The 20,056-nt window shown below is 43.2% G+C and overlaps 2 protein-coding genes across 4 annotated transcripts in view; both read right to left on the bottom strand.

Annotated features, from left to right (window-relative positions):
• Nucleotides 1-12,288: 12,288 nt before the first annotated feature.
• On the bottom strand, nucleotides 12,289-12,584 carry LOC100768921 (40S ribosomal protein S21). The gene has a single exon (XM_027391310.2). The coding sequence runs from the start codon at nucleotides 12,544-12,546 to the stop codon at nucleotides 12,295-12,297; it is 252 nt and encodes an 83-aa protein (XP_027247111.1). The 5' UTR covers nucleotides 12,547-12,584; the 3' UTR covers nucleotides 12,289-12,294.
• A 3,605-nt stretch (nucleotides 12,585-16,189) lies between these two features.
• Ttc26 (tetratricopeptide repeat domain 26) overlaps nucleotides 16,190-20,056 on the bottom strand; it is a 46,712-nt gene continuing 42,845 nt past the window's right edge. For all 3 annotated transcript variants that reach the window (XM_027391480.2, XM_027391479.2, XM_035451011.1), the window contains one exon: nucleotides 16,190-18,528. In XM_027391480.2, the coding sequence (XP_027247281.1) occupies nucleotides 18,417-18,528 (112 nt within the window). In that variant the 3' untranslated portion in view covers nucleotides 16,190-18,416. The remainder of the gene's footprint in view (nucleotides 18,529-20,056) is intronic.

Genomic DNA, 20,056 nt, shown 5'->3' on the forward strand with positions numbered 1-20,056 from the left:
TCCAGAGCCAGGCAGGTCTCTATGAGTTCAAGGCCAGCCAGAGTTACATAGTGAGACCCTGTCGGAAAAGAAAAAGGAGGAGGGAAATAATGTCTTATAGTTCTAAAATCCCGCAGTATTTCCTTGACACCGTGTTTTACCTACAACATTCCCTCCTCTGCTCCCGATTTGGACTGGGAGCTCCTATTTTGGACTTAGCAGCACTTGAAGGACCTTGCTGTCCTCAGACTCTCTGCCAGCCTTACAATGGGGACATTAATGCTTCCGAAACACTTTTTGTTGTGTCATTCTCTATCCCAGCTCCAACTGACCTGCAAAGTGAGCTCTATACCTGTATTCAGTGTCTACCAAATATTTATCCCAGAGATGTCGGTTTGTCTGTCCTTGAACCAGCTCTTCTGTGGGTATGCTGCTCACCAACATTATCTTCTGCTGGGTGCTTTCCCAATACTTTGAACCTCGATCCACAGAAAAAAAAAAAAAAAAAAAAAAGATGCTAAGCTTTTTTGTAAGCACTGATCCCAGCATTCAGGAGGCAGAGGCAGGCAGATCTCTTTTGAGTTTGAGGCCAGCCTGGTCTACATAGTGAGTTTCAGGACAGCCAGAGTAATGAGAACCTGTCTCAAAAAAAAATTATTTGTAACCCTGTATGCACACACACACACACCTGAGCTATAATGTACCTTTCAGTGAGGCATAGAGTAAAAACAATGACAGAGGTCAAAGGACGCCTTTGTGGAATCTGTTCTCTACTTCGGGTGGCCAGGCTTGCATAGCAAGTGCCTGTATCTGATGAGTCATCTTGATGACCTAGAATTATTTAAATGCTAATTTCTAGCATTGAATATATTTTCCAACACAGACAGTAATAATTACATAAACTGGTTTGCTACATAGATCTAGCATAAAAATGTTCTGCACCTTTTCATTCTAAGTGTTGCACAGTAATTTAGATTGTGACACCATCAGGAACAAGTTTTTCGTTTGCTTTGGCTTTTCAAGACAAAGTTTCTCAGTGTAGTACTTCCTGGCTGTCCTGGAACTAGCTCAATAGACCATACTGACCTCAAACTGATAGAGATACCCCTCCTCTGCCCTCTGAGTGCTGGAATTAAAGGCATGAGCCACCACCAGCCAGCCCCAAGAACAATAAACTTTATTAGTTTATTTGTCAAAAAGTATACATGCCATATCCACCAACTCTGAATAAATAAGTTATTTTTATTTTATTTTTTCTCTTTAAGACAGGGTCTCACTATGTAGACCAGGCTGGCCTTGAACTCCGAGACCCTCCTGCCTCTGCCTCTGCCTCTCTAGTGCTGAGATTAAAAGCGTGCAACAGTATGTCTGACTGGTTTTCAACCATTAATAAGATCTGTTTTTCTTTTGCTACATCAGAAGGCAATTAATTCTGTCTTTCTAAGATTTGCATTAACTGAAAAGTTTCATCATTAAATTCACATTTCAAGGTCATATTTAAAGAGCTATTGACAGTGTCATTTTAGTGAAGTTTCAGGCATTTTGTTTTCGTATACCTAAGACTGCCCCTGAACTCCTGACCATCCAATTCATCTCAGGAATGATGTGGTTATTATAAGTACATCCCACTAGCTATCTTTTTTTTTTTTCTAGTCAGGGTTTCTCTGTGTAGCTTTGGAGCCTATCCTAGTACTTGCTCTGTAGATCAGGCTGGCCTCAAACTCAGAGATCCACCTGTCTCTGCCTCCGGAGTGCTGGAACTAAAGGCATGCACACCACCCAGCTCACATCCAGCTATCTTAGGACTTTTGAAAATATTATATTTAACCAGGTAGTCACACCTTTAATCCCAGCATTTGGGATGCAGAGGCAGAAAGATCTTTCAGTTCTAGGACACCTTGGTCTACAGAGTGAATTTCAGGATGGCCCAGGTACACAAAGAAACCCTGTCTTGGAAAAAAAAAAAAAAGTATTAGGCTTCTACAACTAATCACGCTTCTGTATCTTTTCACTTTCCTATTTCTCTTTCCCCCATCCCTTTTCTTCTTCCCTTTCCTCCTTGCCTCCCTCCCAGCTCTCTTTCTCCAGGGTCTCACTATGTAGTTCTGGCTGTCCTGGAACTCACTATACAGACCAGGCTGGCCTCAAACTCACAGAGATCCGCCTGCCTCTGCCTCCTGAGTGCTTGGATTAAAGGCGTGCACCAGCAACTCCCAGCCACATATGATATTAATGACATTCTTAAGAACATAGGGGTTCTCCCCACAAACTCAATAGAAAATTCTGAGTGTTCTGTCAGCAAACAACATTCTCAACATTCTCTGCTTAATTGCATATGTCCCAGGGCATTGTGATAATGACAAGTGAATGAACCCAGGAGGCACCCCTTTCATCTAGCCATACCTCCATGCACCATACCCTGGTCTTAGGGGCTGTACTCAGAAGTTCTAAATAAGGACTGGTGGAGTGTGTGCTGATGTTCTCTCCTAAATTCCATTGTAGTTTGCCTTATTTTTTTTTTTTAATTTATTAAGTATATGTCATTCCTCCTCATGCATCCCTGAAGGCCAGAAGAGGGCACCAGATCTCATTACAGATGCTTGTGAGCCACCATGTGGGTGCTGGGAATTGAACTCAGGACCTCTAGAAGAGCAGCCAGTGCTCTTAACCGCTGAGCCATCTCTCCAGCCTGCCTTATTTGTTCTTAAATAATGCTTGTAACCCTCGGAATTGGTTTCTAAACCCTCTAGTTGGTTGCAGTTTTGAAGTTGAAGTAAATGTACTGTCTTAACAGGTCAGGAAAAAGTAAATTTTCTCCTAGGGACTAGGGGTAGATACCCACATTCCCGAGAGAACTTAGAAAACCCTAAATGATGTAGTTGAAGAAAGGGGCCCCTAAAGAGGCTAGGAAGAGGCTATTAGGTAGACAGTTCCTAGTGATTGCCTAGTCAGAGTGTTTTATGTAGTTAAACTATATACTATAAAATGATATTACTATTGTTTTTAATATTTGTGTACCCATGTAACAATTGTATATCCTGAGAGATGAAGCTACCTTATCTTTGTGTATGTGTGTGTTTATGTGTGTACACATGCCTGTTGTTTTTATGTGTTTGTGTGTACACATGCCTGTTGTATGTAGGTGTTTATGTGTGTACACATGCCTGTTGTTTGTATGTGTTTATGTGTGTAAACATGCCTGTGGGGGGTGGTGTTGCATGTCTTCCTCAATCACTTCCCACCTTATTTTTTGTTTATTGCATTTATTTTGTGTGTTTCTGTTTTGGGGGTGTAGGAGAGGTACACATGTACTACAGTGCCCATATGGAGATAAGAGAACCACTTGCAGGAATTGGGTCTCTCCACCAGGTGAGGCCTGGGATTAAACTTAAGTTATAAGGCTTGGTGATGCCCTTACCTCCCTGGTCAGCTCGTCAGTCCTTCTACCTCATATTTTGAGATAGGTCATCTACTGAACTTGGAGCTCACCAGTTTGGTTAGTCTGCTGGGTCAGCAAGGTTCAAGGATCCACCTGCCTGTTTCTGCAGTACTGAGATTAGAAACTGAAGCGACCCGGCCCAGCTTTCTTGTGGCCTGCATGCTTGTGTTGGCAGTTGTCGTCTTGGCAAACATCTTGAACTCTGAAGGAAGAGATTTGAAGAAAGGAAATAGAAGTGCATCCTCTGGAAGGAGCAAGCTGGAGAAAGGTAGGAAAGCTAGCATACAGAGATGAGCTCCAAGTAGAGCTGATTGATGGACCAGGCCACTAAGTATTACTAAAAACGTACCAGGGGCTGGAAAATGGCTCAGTGTTTAGACCAAGTACTACTGAGTTCGCTTCCCAGAGCCCCCTTCAGGCAGCTCACAGCTGCCTATGTAACTCCAGCTCCAAGAGATCTGACAATCCATTGTAGACTTCACAGGCACCCACACCCACATACAAAAACACACACAAATGGACACTGTGATTAAAAAATCTTACATAAAAGTGAAACCAAAAGCCAATAGAATTTGTTTAAGGGACATAATTATAGTTGCCTACCTTTCCAATAACAACAAGCTTGTTGTTTGACAAGGACTACTGTTTAGGACATCTCCTTAGATCCTTTATTTTTAGCATTATTATTGGATAGGCCATCCAAGATTAAAGACTAGAAACCCTTGTGTTTAATTCCAAAATCCTAGGAAGGACTGTATCAGTGCCAATCCTCAGATCAAGTCAGCTGCCAGGAAAGGTCTGGTGACCAGGCTCTTCTGCTGAGGTGGATGGAGTTTAGGCAAAAGGATGCTGTTCTAGGAAGAACCAGGAACATGACAGGAAGCTACTCTAAGGCCCATAACACAAGGCAGTAGGACAGTAGATAATTGTATTACAGAAGAAAACATAGATACAACATAACTCATAAAAGGAAAGAAAATCTAAGCCAAATCAAAAATGCTGTTGCTAGGCAGTTGTGGCGCACACCTTTAATCCCAGCACTCAGGAGGCAGAGGCAGAGGCAGGAGGATCTCTGCGAGTTTGAGGCCAGCCTGGTCTACAGAGGGAGTGCCAGGACAGCCATGGCTACACAGAGAAACCCTGTCTTGAAGAAAAGAAAGAATGCTGTCAAAGAACTGACCCCCTGAGAAAACAAGACAGACCAACAAAACACAAAGACCAGAAACTAGACAGTTTCATGGGGGAGTTCGGTCAAATGTGGTAGGAAAATAGGTTTCATAGTATTTAAATTGCTGCGACATAGAACAGGAAATGTCTGCTCCCTGAAACTTTGCTTTCTTTAGAAGTGCTGATTGCAGTTCCAGCATAAACAGACTCCAACACTAAAGGAGAAGCTGTCCTGAGATGCTCTTTGATCCTCTAGGCTGATACAGGGTTAGAAATGGATGAAACTGAAGCTCCTGAGGCTACGGGAAACAATCACTTCCTTTTATTGCTGGAATAACCTTTGCTTATGGCAATTTAGAAATAACTGCCAAATGTCACATGCTTCAACTCCCATTTCTGTGAGTTTCTCAAAAAGCTGCATTTTATTACATTTTAGTTAGGTGTGTTGGGGGGTGGGGAATGGAACTCAGAGGACGGTTTGCAAGAGTGGTGGTGGCACAGGCCTTTAATCCCAGCACTTGGGAGATAGAGGCAGGGGGATCTCTGTGAGTTCGAGGCCAGCATAGGCTAAAGAACGAGTTTCAGGACAGGCTCCAAAGCAATACAGAAAAGCCCTGTCTACAAAAAAAAAAAAAAAAAAAAAAAAAAAAAAAAAAAAAAAAATTGGGTTTTCTCAATGTAGTCCTAAGAATAAGAACTCTTAAATCTTCAAGCCACCTTTTTTTTAACTTTATTTTTAATTTATTCTTTGTGTCTTTCACATCATACATCTGATCCCATCTATCTGCTGCCCCTGTCCTCTGCCACACAACCTCTCCCCCACCCCCCAAAAAAAAAATTAGCATGGGGTGGGGGGAAGAAACGGAAAATCTCGCCATAGAAGTTGCACTGTGACACAGTGAGTCAGGCAGTCAGGAAACCCTTTTATCCATACATCTTTACATGCAGGTGTTAATAACACACAAAACCATTGGTTTGGTTCAAGGCCCCTGGCATCTGCCACACTATCAACCCTGGGCCCTCACTGGGACTCTTCGTGGACATCCGGTTGCTGCCCTGTGTCATAGAGATCCTGTAGCCATGGGTCTACAGTACACACACACACACACACACACACACACACACACACACACACACACAGTGTTCCAGAAGATGGGGTGGATGTTGGTCCTGGACCTGGGTGGTTGCAGGGTTGGTCAGCCCGCCAGCTCTCCCACCTTCACTACCAAGGCTAGTTAGTTCTCCAGCATTGCCCTGGCAAGTTCACCCCTTGCTGTGAGGAGCAAGGGGCGGGGCCAGGTCTCCAGCTTTCACACCTCAAGGTTGATTCTCCCACAGGCACACTTGAGGGCCAGTGAAAGTGAGGGGCCACTCTCCTGAGTGCTGCACTGATAAGGGATAGAACAGTTCTCCCACTCTTATGACATCAGGGCCAGCTCTCCCACCCATTCGGTCACATGAGCCACAACAGCCCAAGCAGCCATAAAATTCTGTATATTTTCTTTCCCAACTTGATTGGTGAGATATAAAGGATTTTTCACTTATTTTACTGATTTAAATTATTTTTATTTTGAAATTATTTTTCAAAGTCAGCTCCTTCACACATTTGCTGGTATCATTTTTCTATTTTTTTTTTTCTTTGAGACATCATCTTAGTGTGTACAGTTCAGACTGGCCTCAAACTCTCATCCTCCTGCCTCAGACTTCTGAGTGCTGGGATTCCAGGCAGGCACCACCCTATGGCTTCTATTTTTAACTTAATTAACTTTGGAGTTGATGGGTCTTTCTTGTGGAGTCCTTCTGCTTATTTCAGTAATCTTTGTCTAACTTTTCAAGGTCCCAGTGTCACCTCACTTTCATTTTTTCCTGATTTTAGTGTTAGTATTCAAGACCTTGTCCCCTGAGCTTTAATGAGAATCTAGATAGGATAGGAAAAGTTTTTTTTTAGGCACTTGTTATTTTAGTCTGTCTCTTTAGTGTTGTTTATTTTTAATGTTTTAGAGCTGGGATGGTAGTTTTGTTGCAGGGTGTTTCCAAGCATTCCAGAAGCCCAACATTAAATAAATGCCTAACATAACATGGGAAAATTTGCCCATGGCACAGTAAGTACCTAGTTTCTTTGGTGTTAATATTAACTTCTGCTTTTTTGGGGGGAGGGGTTCGAGACAGGGTTTCTCTGTGGCTTTGGAGCCTGTCCTGGAACTAGCTCTTGTAGACCAGGCTGGTCTCCAACTCACAGTGATCCTCCTGCCTCTGCCTCCTGAGTGCTGGGATCAAAGGTGTGTGCCACCACCGCCCAGCTTTAATTTCTGCTTTATATTGTTGATTAAAAAGTTCACATACTGGGGGGGCTGGAGAGATGGCTCAGTGGTTAAGAGCCCTTCCAGAGGGTCCAGGTTCAATTCCCAACACCCACAAGGTAGCTCACAGCGGTCTGTAATTCCAGTTTCAAGGTACCCGACATCCTCATGCAAGCAAAACACCAATGCACATAAAAATAAAAGAAAAATAAAAATCCCTTCCCCTACTGTAGGAGCAGTACAGTTTGACTAAAGAAAAAACTATAATGTACATCAAAAGTTAATACTCTTACTACCCATTGAAAACTACAGTCAGTATTAAAAAAAAAAATGCACATACCCGATGGTGGTGGTACACACCTTTAATCCCAGCACTCAGGAGTCAGAGGTAGGCAGATCTTTTGTGAGTTTGAAACCAGACTGGTCTACAGAGGGAGTTCTAGGACAGCCAGGGCTATACAGAGAAACCATGTCTTGAAAAACAAAAAAATAAGTAAATAAGTAATCCAAATTTGGGAGGGGTTTGCAAGGGCAGAAGGTGGATACCAATGCATGACATGAAAGACACAAGAAATAAATAAAAAGAGAGCTTTAAAAACCACACTGGTTCTGTTGAGTTTCCTGAAGAGGGAGGGCTGCGGTTGGCACTAGAGGGTGAGAACTAGGCTGCCTGGGTGTGTCTTTGCCTCTGCTGCTTACTCCCATTACCCTCTCTGACCCTCACACAGTCATGTAAGCATTTTGTGTCTCAGCCTCTCGATTGGAAAAATGGGAATAATAATATACATTTTAAAGCACTGGTGTTGGAGACAGGTGAGTTGGCTCGCCTGGTAAAAGTGATTTTGGCCAAGCCTGAGGACCTGAGTTCAGTCTCTTAAGACCCACATGGTGGAAGAACAAAACCATCTCCCCAGCTTGTTCTCTGATCTCCCCACATGCCTCGGAATACATGTCCCCACATACACACAAAATAAATGTATGTAATAATTTTAAAATGGTGTTTGAATTAAGTGGGCTAACGTTTGTGAAATGCTTAGAACCGATCGTGACATTTGGGAAGTGATGTTTCCTTTGTGGCATCATGTGCAGTCATTTTATTGAATGGCTAATGGGTCTTTGAAGGAGGGTCTGTTCTTTGGCATATTAATCTATGACTTATTCCCAATAATGTTTAGATTACCTGCAGGTTTTCCTTACATTTTTGTTTCATCTTTCATGGACTGCCATTGTCTCTCTTCATTTTTGCTTTTTGAATATTGGTTCCTTTGTTGAATATTCATAACCGTTGTAGTTATATCAGGAAACAGAGCCTTTATCATTCAAAGTGTGTTTCTTTGACTTGCTTAATGATTTTGACCTGAATCCAACCTTGTTTGATTATGGCACCTGCTCTCTCTGTATTTGCATTTTCCCAGTTGTACCACTGCCTGTCTGTTTACTGCTAGTGTTCATGAATTACTGTGTTCTCAGTAAGAGCAAGCAGCCCAGAGTTGGGCTGCTAGTCCTTTTGTTTTACTAGATGACATAAACCCACATACAGTTTTGAACAGAGTCTATGTCATTCTTTCTTGAAATTGTCTAGTTACTTCGTTTTTTTTTATATGTTGCTTCTGATCATTTGAATGGTTTCCATTTTTGTGTAATGAGCTAAATATAAAATGACCTTAATTCTCAACTTGTTTGGACATTGTCTATGATGATAATGTTATTTTTCTCTGTATTTTCACTTGTTGTTATAAGGTACACCCATGCCTGTGACTAGATGTATTACTAGTAAATGACACTAAGGTACTAATACTACAGTCCACCTTTCTGTCCAGAATAAAATGCTTTGTTACAACTTTCACTTACATGTACCAATTTTCAAATGATAGCTTAAAAGATTTGATGTGTGTGTGTGTGGTGTGTGTGTGTGTGTGTGTGTGTGTGTGTGTGTGTGTGTGTGTGTATACCAAGTGTGTGCAGGTAACCACAGAAACTAGAAGACTTCCTGAAGCTGTAGTTACATGCCATTGTGAATCCAGTATAAATGCTGGGAACCAAACTTTGGTCCTCTGGTAAAATAGCAAGCATTCTTAACTGCTGAGCCATCTCTCCAGCCCTGACCATTTTTTTTTTCCTTTTGGTTTTTGTAGCAGGGTTTCTCTGTAATAGTACTGGCACTCATTTTGTAGACCAGCTGGCCTCAAACTCACAGATATCTGTCTGTCTCTGTCTCCCAAATGCTGGGATTAAAGGCGTGCGCCACTACTGCCTTTAGTCTTGGTTTTATTACTTTCCTTGTTTCTCACTTGTGCTCATTTCCTACAGATGCTAAGCTGTGTGTATCTGTGGTTTGGTTACTCTTCTTTGAGGAACATGAGTTTTCCTGAGGAAACTGCTGGTGGGGCACATGGGATTGTGCACCTAGCAGGCATTCACCCTCTGGCCCTGAGGTTGCATTTATTCTCCATCTGATAAGCAGCTAGGAGATGCTCTGGACAAATACTGATTGTGTCTGATGGCATCTCAGAACTGTGTCCAGGGAAATCTGATGTTAAATGTTGCATTCATCAGACTGTAATCAAACAGGAAGATTTTGTGTGTGTGTGTGAAGATTTTGTAGTCTGTGTGTCCATCTCTCTATCTGCTCCTATGCTGTCTCCCCCGACCTTCCTTCTCTTACACATACACACACCATTCATACATGTGGACACATCCCATCTCCTAACACAGCTGGGTCCATCTTTGGCTGAGTCAGTGTTTGTTGTTTTGTTTTTCAAGATTTGTCTGGTGTATAGGAGTGTTTAGTCTGCATGTATGTGTGTGTTCCACATGCATGTCTAGTGCCCACAGAGTTCACAAGAAGGCATTGATTCCCATGGAACTGAAGTTAGTAATAGTTGTGAATCATCATGTCAGTGCTGGGAACCAAACCCAGGTCCTCTGCAAGAGCAACAAGGGCTCTTAACCCCTGAGCCATCTCTCCAACCTCTGCTTACCATCTTGTAAAGCATATAAGTTATTTTTACAGCTGAACCACGAAGTAGCAATATCCTTATAATTGTTTGCTTCACTTTTCTACCTAACCTAGCTCCAAACTCTCTTCTCAATATGTGCATAGGTACACACTCAGGAATCTAATCTTCAGTGAATTGGTCTTGGAGCTGTATGTTGTGATGCCTGGGACTGCTGAACAGTTGTCCTCTCACAGAGATTCACCTGCCTCTGCCTCCCGAGTGCTGGGATTAAAGGTGTGCGCCACCACTGCCTGGTTTCCAGTTGAAATTTTTCTCCTCAGAATTCATCAGGACTTTTTTTTTTAATGTGCATTGGTGTTTTGCCTGTACGTGTCTGTGTGAAGGTTTCAGATCTTGGGGTTACAGACAGTTGTGAGCTGCCATGTGGGTGCTGGGAATTGAGTCTGAGTCCTCTGGAAGAGCAGCCAGTACTCTCAACTGCTAAGCCATTTCTCCAGCCCCTCTTTTCAGAATTCTTGAGGCATGGCAATGCATTTGAAGCGCTGTAATTGAGATGCCCAATGCCATCTATTAATCTGTTCATCATTTGTTACAAGACACTTGAGCTTTCATTGTCTCTCTTTCATTCTGTTGACACCCTGGACAGATACCTAGAAAGAATCTCAGTCTCTGAATGGAGTAGTTGTCACACAGAGAGCAAATGCTTAAAACATAGGATTTTTGGTTTTGTTTTTAATCAACCATTTAAACATATTCTTGTATGTGTGTGTGAGATTTACATATGTGTTTGTGCATGCCACACACGCATGTGAAGCTTGGAGCACAACTTTGTAGAGTCAGTTATCTCCTTCCACCTTCACGTGGATGGAGACGGAACACAGGTCACCCACTAGACTTCATAGAAAAGTGGTTCTCAACCTGTGAGGGTCACAACAACCCATTCACAGGAGTCACCTAAGACCATCGTAAAACATAGATATTTACGTTACAATTCATAGTAGCAGCAAAATTAGTTATGAAGTAACAACAAAAAATAATTGTATGGTTGGGGTTCACCACACCATGAGGAACTGTACTATAAAGGGTTGCAGCATCAGGGAAGTTGAAAACCACTGTGGAGGCAAATGCCTTTACCTGTGGCATCATCTTGCCAAGTTACCTTTTTTAAAATAACGATATTATGCCAGGTAGTGGTGGTGCATGAAAATCTCTGAGCACCAGGCCAGCCTGGTCTATATAATGAGTTTCAAGTCAGTCAGTACCACACAGAGAAACCCTGTCATGAAAACCAAAAGAAAAGAACAAAAAAACTATTGTATGCCCCTCAGCCCCTTGTATTAAATATAATTGCATGAGATTTGGCAAATGTGCAGTCATGGTGACTAACATATGTATGCATCTTAACTTCCCAGCCGGTTCTTACATTGCCCCATTGCTACTTATTCAGGTGACAGCACATATTAATCATACTCAGAGATCTTAAGAACTGTGAGACACAGGGTCTTTTTTTAATATTTATTTATTTTATACATCTACTCATAGAACCTACAAGTCAGAAGAGGAGGGCATCAGATCTCATTATAGATGGTTGTGAGCCACAATGGGGTTGCTGGGAATTGAACTCAGGACCTCTGGAAGGGTAACCGGTGTTCTTAATCAAAGAGCCATCTCTCCAGCCCGAGACACAAGGTCTTAATTGACACTACTACTAAAATGTCATCATGGGCCTCTGTTGGAATTGTCGGAATGTTAACTGCAGTTCTACCTGGTCTTTCCCGGCATTCAAATCCAGCAAATAGTCTTACCATCACCACTGAGTCTATACCCATAACTGCCTACTTCTGTCTTTTGGAACAAAAATGTTCCAGTTCAGTTACTATTAGAGGGGTAATGTTTTGTCTTTTTTTTTTTTTTTTTTTTGCATGGGTTCTCATGTGGCCTAGGCTAGCCTTGAACTCACTATGTAGCTAAGGATGACCTTGAACTTCTTATCTTTCTTCCTCTACCTCCCAAGAGTACCGGTATTAGAAAAGTGAACCATTGTGCCCCTGGTTGTACAGGGCTGGGGGGATGGATCCCAGGGCCTCATGTGTTGGGCAAGCACTCATCCTACTGAACTACATTCCTAGCTTCTAATAGAGGCATAATGGTTATTAGCAAAAGTCCAGATTTAACTTTGTAGGGCACTGCTCTTGAAGTCTCTGTGCATATACATGTAAATACATAGAAACCGAGTCATGCCTTTGTTTTGTCCTGCTGTACACAACTGAAGACTGGGTAGTTTACAAATAAATAGCAGAAACACATTTTCTCATAGCTCTGGGGTCCAAGTTCAAACTGAGGTGGCTGTATCTGGAGAGTTTTTGCTACACACACACACACACACACACTTTTTTTTTTTTCACTTTCTCACTTTTATTTATGACAAACACTCCCCCATGTCTTCTGGTCAAAAGTTCTTTGAGACAATTCCATCAGCCTTAGCCAGTAGGAGAATAGAATCATCGGACTCGCCCATCCTGCGAATGGCCCCGCAGATGGCATAGGTTTTAAACTGACCATTAAAGCGACCCGTGCACCTGTCAACCTCGGCCACATTCATCTGGATGGACGCGTGGTCCTTGGCGCCAATGATGCGGTTGCTCTCGGAGCATTTCCGCGGCACGTACAGATCCACGAACTCGCCGGCGTCGTTCTGCATGTTGAGACCGTGCCTGCTCTCTAGGCCAGCAGAGCGCAGAAAGGGCCACACACACCTTTTGGTTCATCTTATTTTTGAGACAGTTTTTTCGTGTATAGCCCTGACTGGCCTAGAATTTGCTATGTAGACCAGGCCGGCCTTGAACTCACAGAAAATCCACTTGTCTGTCCTCAGAGCTGGGATGAAAGGCATATGTCGTCACACCCAACTCTCCTTTGGCTTTAAAGACAGGGGTTTCATGGGGCTGCAGAGCTGGCTCGGCAGTTACCAGTAAGTAATGTTTTTGCATAGGATTAGTTTGGTTCCCAGCATCTATATTAGGCAGCTCAGAACTGCTTGCAATTGCATCCCCAGGGGACTGATGCATTCCTCTTACCCCTAAGGGAACCTTATTCACTTGTACAAACAAACACAGACATATAAGTATACACATAACTTAAAATAAAAATGAAATCCTTAAAGGCAGGGTCTCCTGTAGTCAAGGATATTCAAACTTGTTATATAGCTGAGAATGATGCTGAAGGCATTATCTTCTGGCCTCCAGCTCCCAAGTGTTAGGATCAAAGTGTGTGCCACCATGCCCTGTGGCTTCTTGCTGGTCATTTGGAAGATGGAAGAATAGGACACAGTGACTCCATTGCAACAAGCTCTTTTCATAGCACCGCTAGCTAGTCCATCCTTAGGAAATATTCCCACCTCAACACAGGGAAAGGTCCCTCTGCCACCGTTGTGTTGGGGACTAATACAGGAGTTTCCAGTGCTACATTCAAACCACAGCAACACCAGAATGTTATTTTGTAACCCACTTTTTCCACTCAGCAATGAGGCCTAGAATTGTTTCAATAGTGTGCTAGTTTCCTGTGGCCACTAACAAATTACAGAGAGCACTGACTAAAAGCAACAATCTTACTAAGTCAGAAGTCTGAAAATAGGCTTAATTGGACTAAAATTAAGTCCTTGGCAGGGTGGTAGTCCTTTTTGGAAGCTCCAGGGGGAGAGCTAGCTTCTGGAGATCCTCAGCCCTTGGCTCCTGGCTCTCTTCATCTGCAGAGCTAGCAGCCTTGGCTCAATTACCCTCAAGCTGCCAATCTCAGACTCCCCGACTTCCTCCCTTTTCTTTCCAAGACAGGGTTTCTCTGTGTAGCCCTGGCTATCCTGGAACTCACTTTGCAGACCAGGCTGGCCTTGAACTCAGAGATCTGCCTGCCTCTGCCTCCTGAATGCTGGGATCAAAGGCGTGTGACACCAACACCTCGCTCCCTGCTTCCACTTGCAAGGACCTCTGTGATGACACTGGGTCTAGCAGAGAATCCTGATAAGCTCCCTGTATTAGGCTGGTTGACTATTAACTTCCTTTTGTTGAGGAAATTAACCGTACACGGGATAAGGATATAGCTAGTTATTTATTAAAGGGAGGTCACTCACACAAGAAACTGATAACCAGATCGCACTCCGAGAATCAGTCTCAGCAGCACTGAACCCCTAAAAGAGGCCAAGTTCCCCTCTCCTCAGATCTTTATTCCCCATGCCCCATATGCACCTGTGGCCCCGCCCCAACAGGGGTGGTCAGCGCCAAGGTGCTTACAGATCTCTCCCTACATCCTTTTTTTTTCTTTTCTTTTTTCTTTTTTCCCTTTCTGTAATCGTAACTCTGCCTGTGACTCACCAACCACCTGAAAACTAGAATTGGTTGGTAGCCTTTGTGGCCTCTTCCCATGCCAACTCTGGCTCCCTATCTTGGTAACCTGTATTGACTTCTGTGCTCATCCTCCTGTCTCCTCTCTAGTGTTTGTGTTCATTTTAGTCATCTTTACCTTATGAAACATTGTTTCTGTAAGCACAGTATTAGTAAGACTCACTCCTACTGCTGCAAGAACCTGTAATGTGTATTGTATAATATCCCACTGTGACTTCAGAGTGTATTCTCATCTTATCCAGGGCTACTTGGATTGTGTTCAGGTTGTTCCTGAGAATAGCAGGTCAAAGTATCATCCTTGTGATTGCATAGGATGTTTCTTGAGCAAGTAGCCAAGAAATGGAATTGTTGAGCTGCACTGTGAAAGCTAGCAAGTAAGGCCATGCATGTTGTTTCTTCTTTCTTAGGCCAGGCTGGCCTCAAGCGCCCAGAGATCCCCCTGCCTCGGCTTCCAGTGCTGGGATTAAAGGCATGCCCAACCATACCTGGCTCCACGTTGTATTTTTTTTTTTTTTTTTGGTTTTTCAAGACAGGGTTTCTCTGTGTAGATTTGGAGCCTATCCTGGCACTTGCTCTGGAAACCAGGCTGGTCTCGAACTCACAGAGATCTGCCTGCCCCTACCTCCCGAGTGCTGGGATTAAAGGCGTGGGCCACCAACGCCTGGCGTCCACGAGGTATCTTAAAGAACTCAAATGATCAAGAATGATGGCCCATGCCTGTGACCCCAGCACTGGGGAGGTGGAGGTAGAAGGATCAGAAGTTCAAGGTCATCTTCCATGACAGGGCTGCATGAGACCCTGTCTAAAAGAAAAGCCAATAAAATAAAAGACCTTAAATAAGCAGCCAATCGTGGTGGTTGTGCCTGTAATTTTTAGCATTCAGGGGGCAAAACAGGCAGATCTCTGCGAGTTCCAAGCTAGCCAAGGTTATACAGGCTCTGTACATAAAATATAATAAAGTGTATCCACTGTTTATGCCTATTGCTGTCACCTGAGTTTAGCCTAAAACCCCCAGGGAAGCCCTTAGGTATACCATAAGACATTCAGATTTGTGTGTGTATGTGTGGTTTTTTGAGATAGGGTTTCTCTGTGTAATAGTCCTAGCATCAGCTTTGTAGACCAGGCTAACCTCGAACTCACAAAGATCTGCCAGTCTCTGCCCCCCAAGTACTGGGATTAAAGGCGTTCACTACCACCATCTCCTGGCTGACATTCAAATTATATTTAAGAAGTTTCTGATGCTCACAAGTTTCAAATTTATCTACATATGACACATTCAAGACACATGTGGAGAGTGGAGAGATGGCTCAGCGGTTAAGAGCACTGGCTGCTCTCCCAGTGGACCAAGGTTCAATTCCCAGCACCCAGATAGCAGCTCACAGACATCTTTATCTCCAATTCCAGGGGACACCCTCACACAGACATACATGTAGGCAAAAGATAGCATGATGAGAACCAAATGATAGGGTTGGGTAAATAGCTCAGTCAACAAAGTGCTTGCTATGCACACATAAGTTCAGGTCTCCAGCACCCATGGAAGAAGCTATGCATGCTGACACATGCCTGTAATCACAGCTGTCAGGGAGGAGAAGTCAGGAGGGACCCAAAGTCATGCTCGTGAGCCAGTCCAACTTCAGTGAGAGAGCCACGAGGGCTCCAATATGGCTCAGTGGCTTTGACCAAATCCTCTTACAGAAGCAGAAGGCTACAGTTTAGTTCCCGGCATTCATGTCAAGCAGCTCACAACAGCCTGTAAGTTCAGTGCCAGAGGAACCGACACCCTCTTCTGACCGTCGTGAGTACCTGCATCCATGTACACATACCCACACTATACATATCATAAAAATAAATCTTTTATAAATAGAAGATGGAAAGAGATAAGACACTCAACTTGATAGCTAACTTCTACATGTGCAAGCACACCAGCATGAACATAAAACACACATGAAAAGAGCCAAAAAGTAAAATTTAATTTAAATATAGTACAGTGGTATATAATTCTTTTGCAGTATAAAAATAATTGTAAAAGTTTTTTTTTCATTTCTAAGTATACACTACAGATTTAAATAGTACATTGATGCTATAGACTGTACACATTACACATTCCCCAGCCTGGGGCCTTTCTCCCCTGGGTTGTCATCTGTAAGAGAACACAGCTACGAAGCCTGAAGCCCTGTCAAGTCAATCAGAAGCAATTATCCCTCCTTACAGAACTGCATGCGCTTAACTTTAACTAGCCTTCATGTTTCCGTCTCAATCCTGTAGATTAAAAACTTTAAAAAGTAATCTAAAACTCTGCTGTGGGGGAATAGACATCCTTCCCTCAAGACATGAAAATGTCAGGGTTCTGGGTAGTAAACTCAAAAAACCTCATAGGAAAGTACATCAGTGTAAATGAGTGTCTTTCAGGAATGAAGAACTAGACCTGAACTGCAGCTCATTGCAAGATGCCAGTAGCTCCCAGGAGTCGCATCTGCCCTCCCGCTATCACGCTTCCTTTAAAGTAAGGTTAGTTTTACAAGAATGATTTCACAGAACTACAGCAGGTTTGGCCACACCTGACCCAACTAATGTCCTTGACAGTGAGAACCAGCTACTCTTGAGAAAGTAGGGACAACAGAACAAGCAAACAGACACTCTGGCATATGCAAACGGTGCAGCTTTGTTTCCAGGAGCTCTGTTGGACTAGTATTGTGACTGGGACTCTGGACCAATCAGATCCGAGCCTACTGTAAAAGATGGCTCACTGCCTGCCATCTGAGCAGAGCTGAAGAACACCTTGGGGATGGGTGGAGGTGAAGGCTGTGTTCAGTGGCACCTCTCATGGCGTTGGCCACTCTCACTCTGGGCAGGCTTCCGGCTCCTTTCTGGTCAGCACCAGGCCACTTCATCGGGAGGCTGGGGCAGGAGGAAGTAGTGGTGCTTCTAGAAACTCCTCCACACCCTCCCCCATCCATTCTCTGCTCTATGAGGATGGGTCTGTGTGTTCTAGGTTGTGACACTGTGTACCTCAGATTCACAGAAGATTATAGAGCACAGAAACAAAGGTAATCTGATACAGAAAAAGATGTCTGCTTTCTGAAATTGGGACGGAAGTCTGGGAATACTTGGTTGTAGAAGAAAGAGGCTTAGGTAATGCCAGCTCAGAGACATGAGGCTGAGGTAATGGAGGTTAGCCATTAGGAGGTTCCTTCCAAGCACCCTCCTTTATCACTATCAATAAATCCCTATCATGTGTGTACACGGGGGCAATATAATATGCAGCACGGTGGTGGTGCACGCCTTTAATCTCAGCGCTCAGGAGGCAGAGACAGGCCGATCTCCAAGTTCGAGGCCAGTCTGGTCTACAGAGCGAGTTCCAGGAGAGCCAGGGCTACAGAGAGAAACCCTGTTTAAAATAACCAAAACAAACAAACAAAAAAAAACATGTACATATGTTTCATGAAAACCGGCCCTTTGTTCAAATTGCTGTTCATTCAGCTGATATATGAAGCTTTCCCTTCCTTTGCTAAAAATACAAGGCACTAGTGACTCTTGAGATTGGTACACCTGCAGAGATGGCACATTTTCCCTTTCCCTCATCTTTAAATGCCCTACCTTTAAAAACTCGTCTCACTGTAACAAGCTATAAGCAGCAGCTCACTTACTGAGAGAGTGATGCTCTAAGCCTACTCTCTACTGATGACTGCACAGTTTGGTAGAGGGTCTCACAGCTGTCCTTCGAATCACACAGCTGGAAAGACTTCTCCCAGGACTTGGAGATGTATTCTTTGTGGGTGGGCTAATGTACAAGATGACAGATGATCAAATGATAGTAATTTTTTAGTATAAAAATACTTGTCACTGCACCTAGGAGAAAATGTCCTGAAATACTAGCAGAAAAAGAAAAACAAAACTATAATCTACTCTTAAAAGCCAGTAAATTACAGAAGAATATTCTGAGTGATTTTGGAAGAAAGGCACCAGGCAAATCTAAAGTCCTTTCACCAGTAGATTCCATGAGGTGTCAGAACAGAGCAGGGAAATGGCTAAGCCACATGTACCAGCCACTCATCTTGATGGGCTAAGAACGAGGAAGGAAATGTCAGACGGTCCTGAATCACATATTGAAGTACAGGAAAACAGTTCCAACTTTATGATGGGGAAGCTGGTCCCTGGCCTAGGCCTTGGCTGTTTAGATAGGCACTCTGTTCTCCTTGGCCCACTTCTTCATGACCCTGATGATATACTCCACTTGGGTGTTTCCCGTGCTCCTCAGCAAGTGCAGCACTTCCCGGAGGGTCTCCCTGAGGAAGGAGTTTGAAAGAACACACTGTTATACTGTATCCAAGTGAGGCTCATGAATCACCCACTGAGAATAAGCCACTAGTTTTCTAAGCCATAGCAATGGGTGGCTTCTTAAACAGGGTTCAAATATACTAAGAATATAGATGAGAACAGCACTACGGGCTAAAATTGGGTGAATACCCAGCACTCACACTTGAATTAAAAAATGTTTTAACTTAAAAATTCAATTTGTGTATTGGCAGGTGTATGCACGTGCCTGAGGAGGACCGAAGAGGGTGTCAGATCCCTTTGGAGCTGAAGTTACAGGTGTTGGGGAGCCACCAGACATATGTGCTGGGATTGAAACTCCAGTCCTCATGACTGAGCAGCAAGTGTTCTTAATCACGAGCCAGCTCTAGCCCCAAATTCAAATTCATTATAATTAAGGCTTGGATTTTAGTTGAGGTAGGCTGAAGCTTCCCTGCTGTCTCATCAGAACTCTGGCAACTGCCTGTGGGTCGGCCCCTTATAGTCTTGTAGTCTATTCTTTTTGCTGTGAGGAACCTCCTGCACCTGACTCAGTGCTTTTATTTGGGAGGTAAATTTTGATAATTTGCTTGCAGAATTATTATATTTGCTACCCATATGCATTAAGCAATAAATATATTACATAGAGTTTTTAGAATACCGAATTAATGAATTAATTTTAGCCGAGGCTGGCCTTTCTGGACTTGAGCTCACAATTCTGCTTCAGGACCCCAAGTGCTAGGAATTCATTTTTGAGTATTTTAATTTTCATTCACATAGACCTATAAGCCTTTTATTTTATATAATCAAATACCTCAGCATTTCCTGGAACATAAGAAGGCAGAAGCAAAAAAGAATTATCAACCATGTCTACTGTATTCCTATCTATGACTCTGAGGCCTAAATTAGACAGCTTTTCAGAAATGTAAATAGCATTTGTTTATGGAAATGAGATTCATCTGGAGCCAGATGTACACCTTGCCCTGGATTTGGAGGCTTTTGTGTGCTTTGTGTCCTCAGCATGTATGATGTTACTGGAGGTTCTGTCTTACCTGGTCCCGTGGCCCTTGAACCCCAAACAAGCACACGGACCCTATCCTAGTTATTAAACTGTAGGCTGATGACTAGAACTTCCCATTTGCTAACTCTGTCTCAACCATTACCCCATTTCTATCAATCTATGTATTGCCATGAGGCTGTGGCTTACCAGGCAATGCCCTGGCATGTTGTTACTCCTTCGGCAGCATGGCGACTCCTTCTGGCAGGTTTTCTCTGCCTACCTTTCCCAGAATTCTTCTTGTCTCCTAAACCCGCCTATCTTCCTGTCTCACTGGCCAAACAGTGTTTTCATTAACCAATAAGAGAAACATATATACAGAAGGACAAACCCCATCAGTATGACTAATAGTCATTTGAGTCCATAAAATAAGACATTTTTGGAAGAAATCATCTTACAGGAAATATCGACATCTCAATGTTTCATCTTTACGGTTCCCACAGGCACCCTCTCACCAGTGGTGC

The sequence above is a fragment of the Cricetulus griseus genome (assembly GCF_003668045.3).
Source record: "Cricetulus griseus strain 17A/GY chromosome 1 unlocalized genomic scaffold, alternate assembly CriGri-PICRH-1.0 chr1_0, whole genome shotgun sequence".
Taxonomy (NCBI): Eukaryota; Metazoa; Chordata; class Mammalia; order Rodentia; family Cricetidae; genus Cricetulus; species Cricetulus griseus.

Coding starts and splice junctions, on each gene's coding strand:
- LOC100768921 (XM_027391310.2), bottom strand. CDS start 12,546: ATGCAGAACGACGCCGGCGAGTTCGTGGATCTGTACGTGCCGCGGAAA.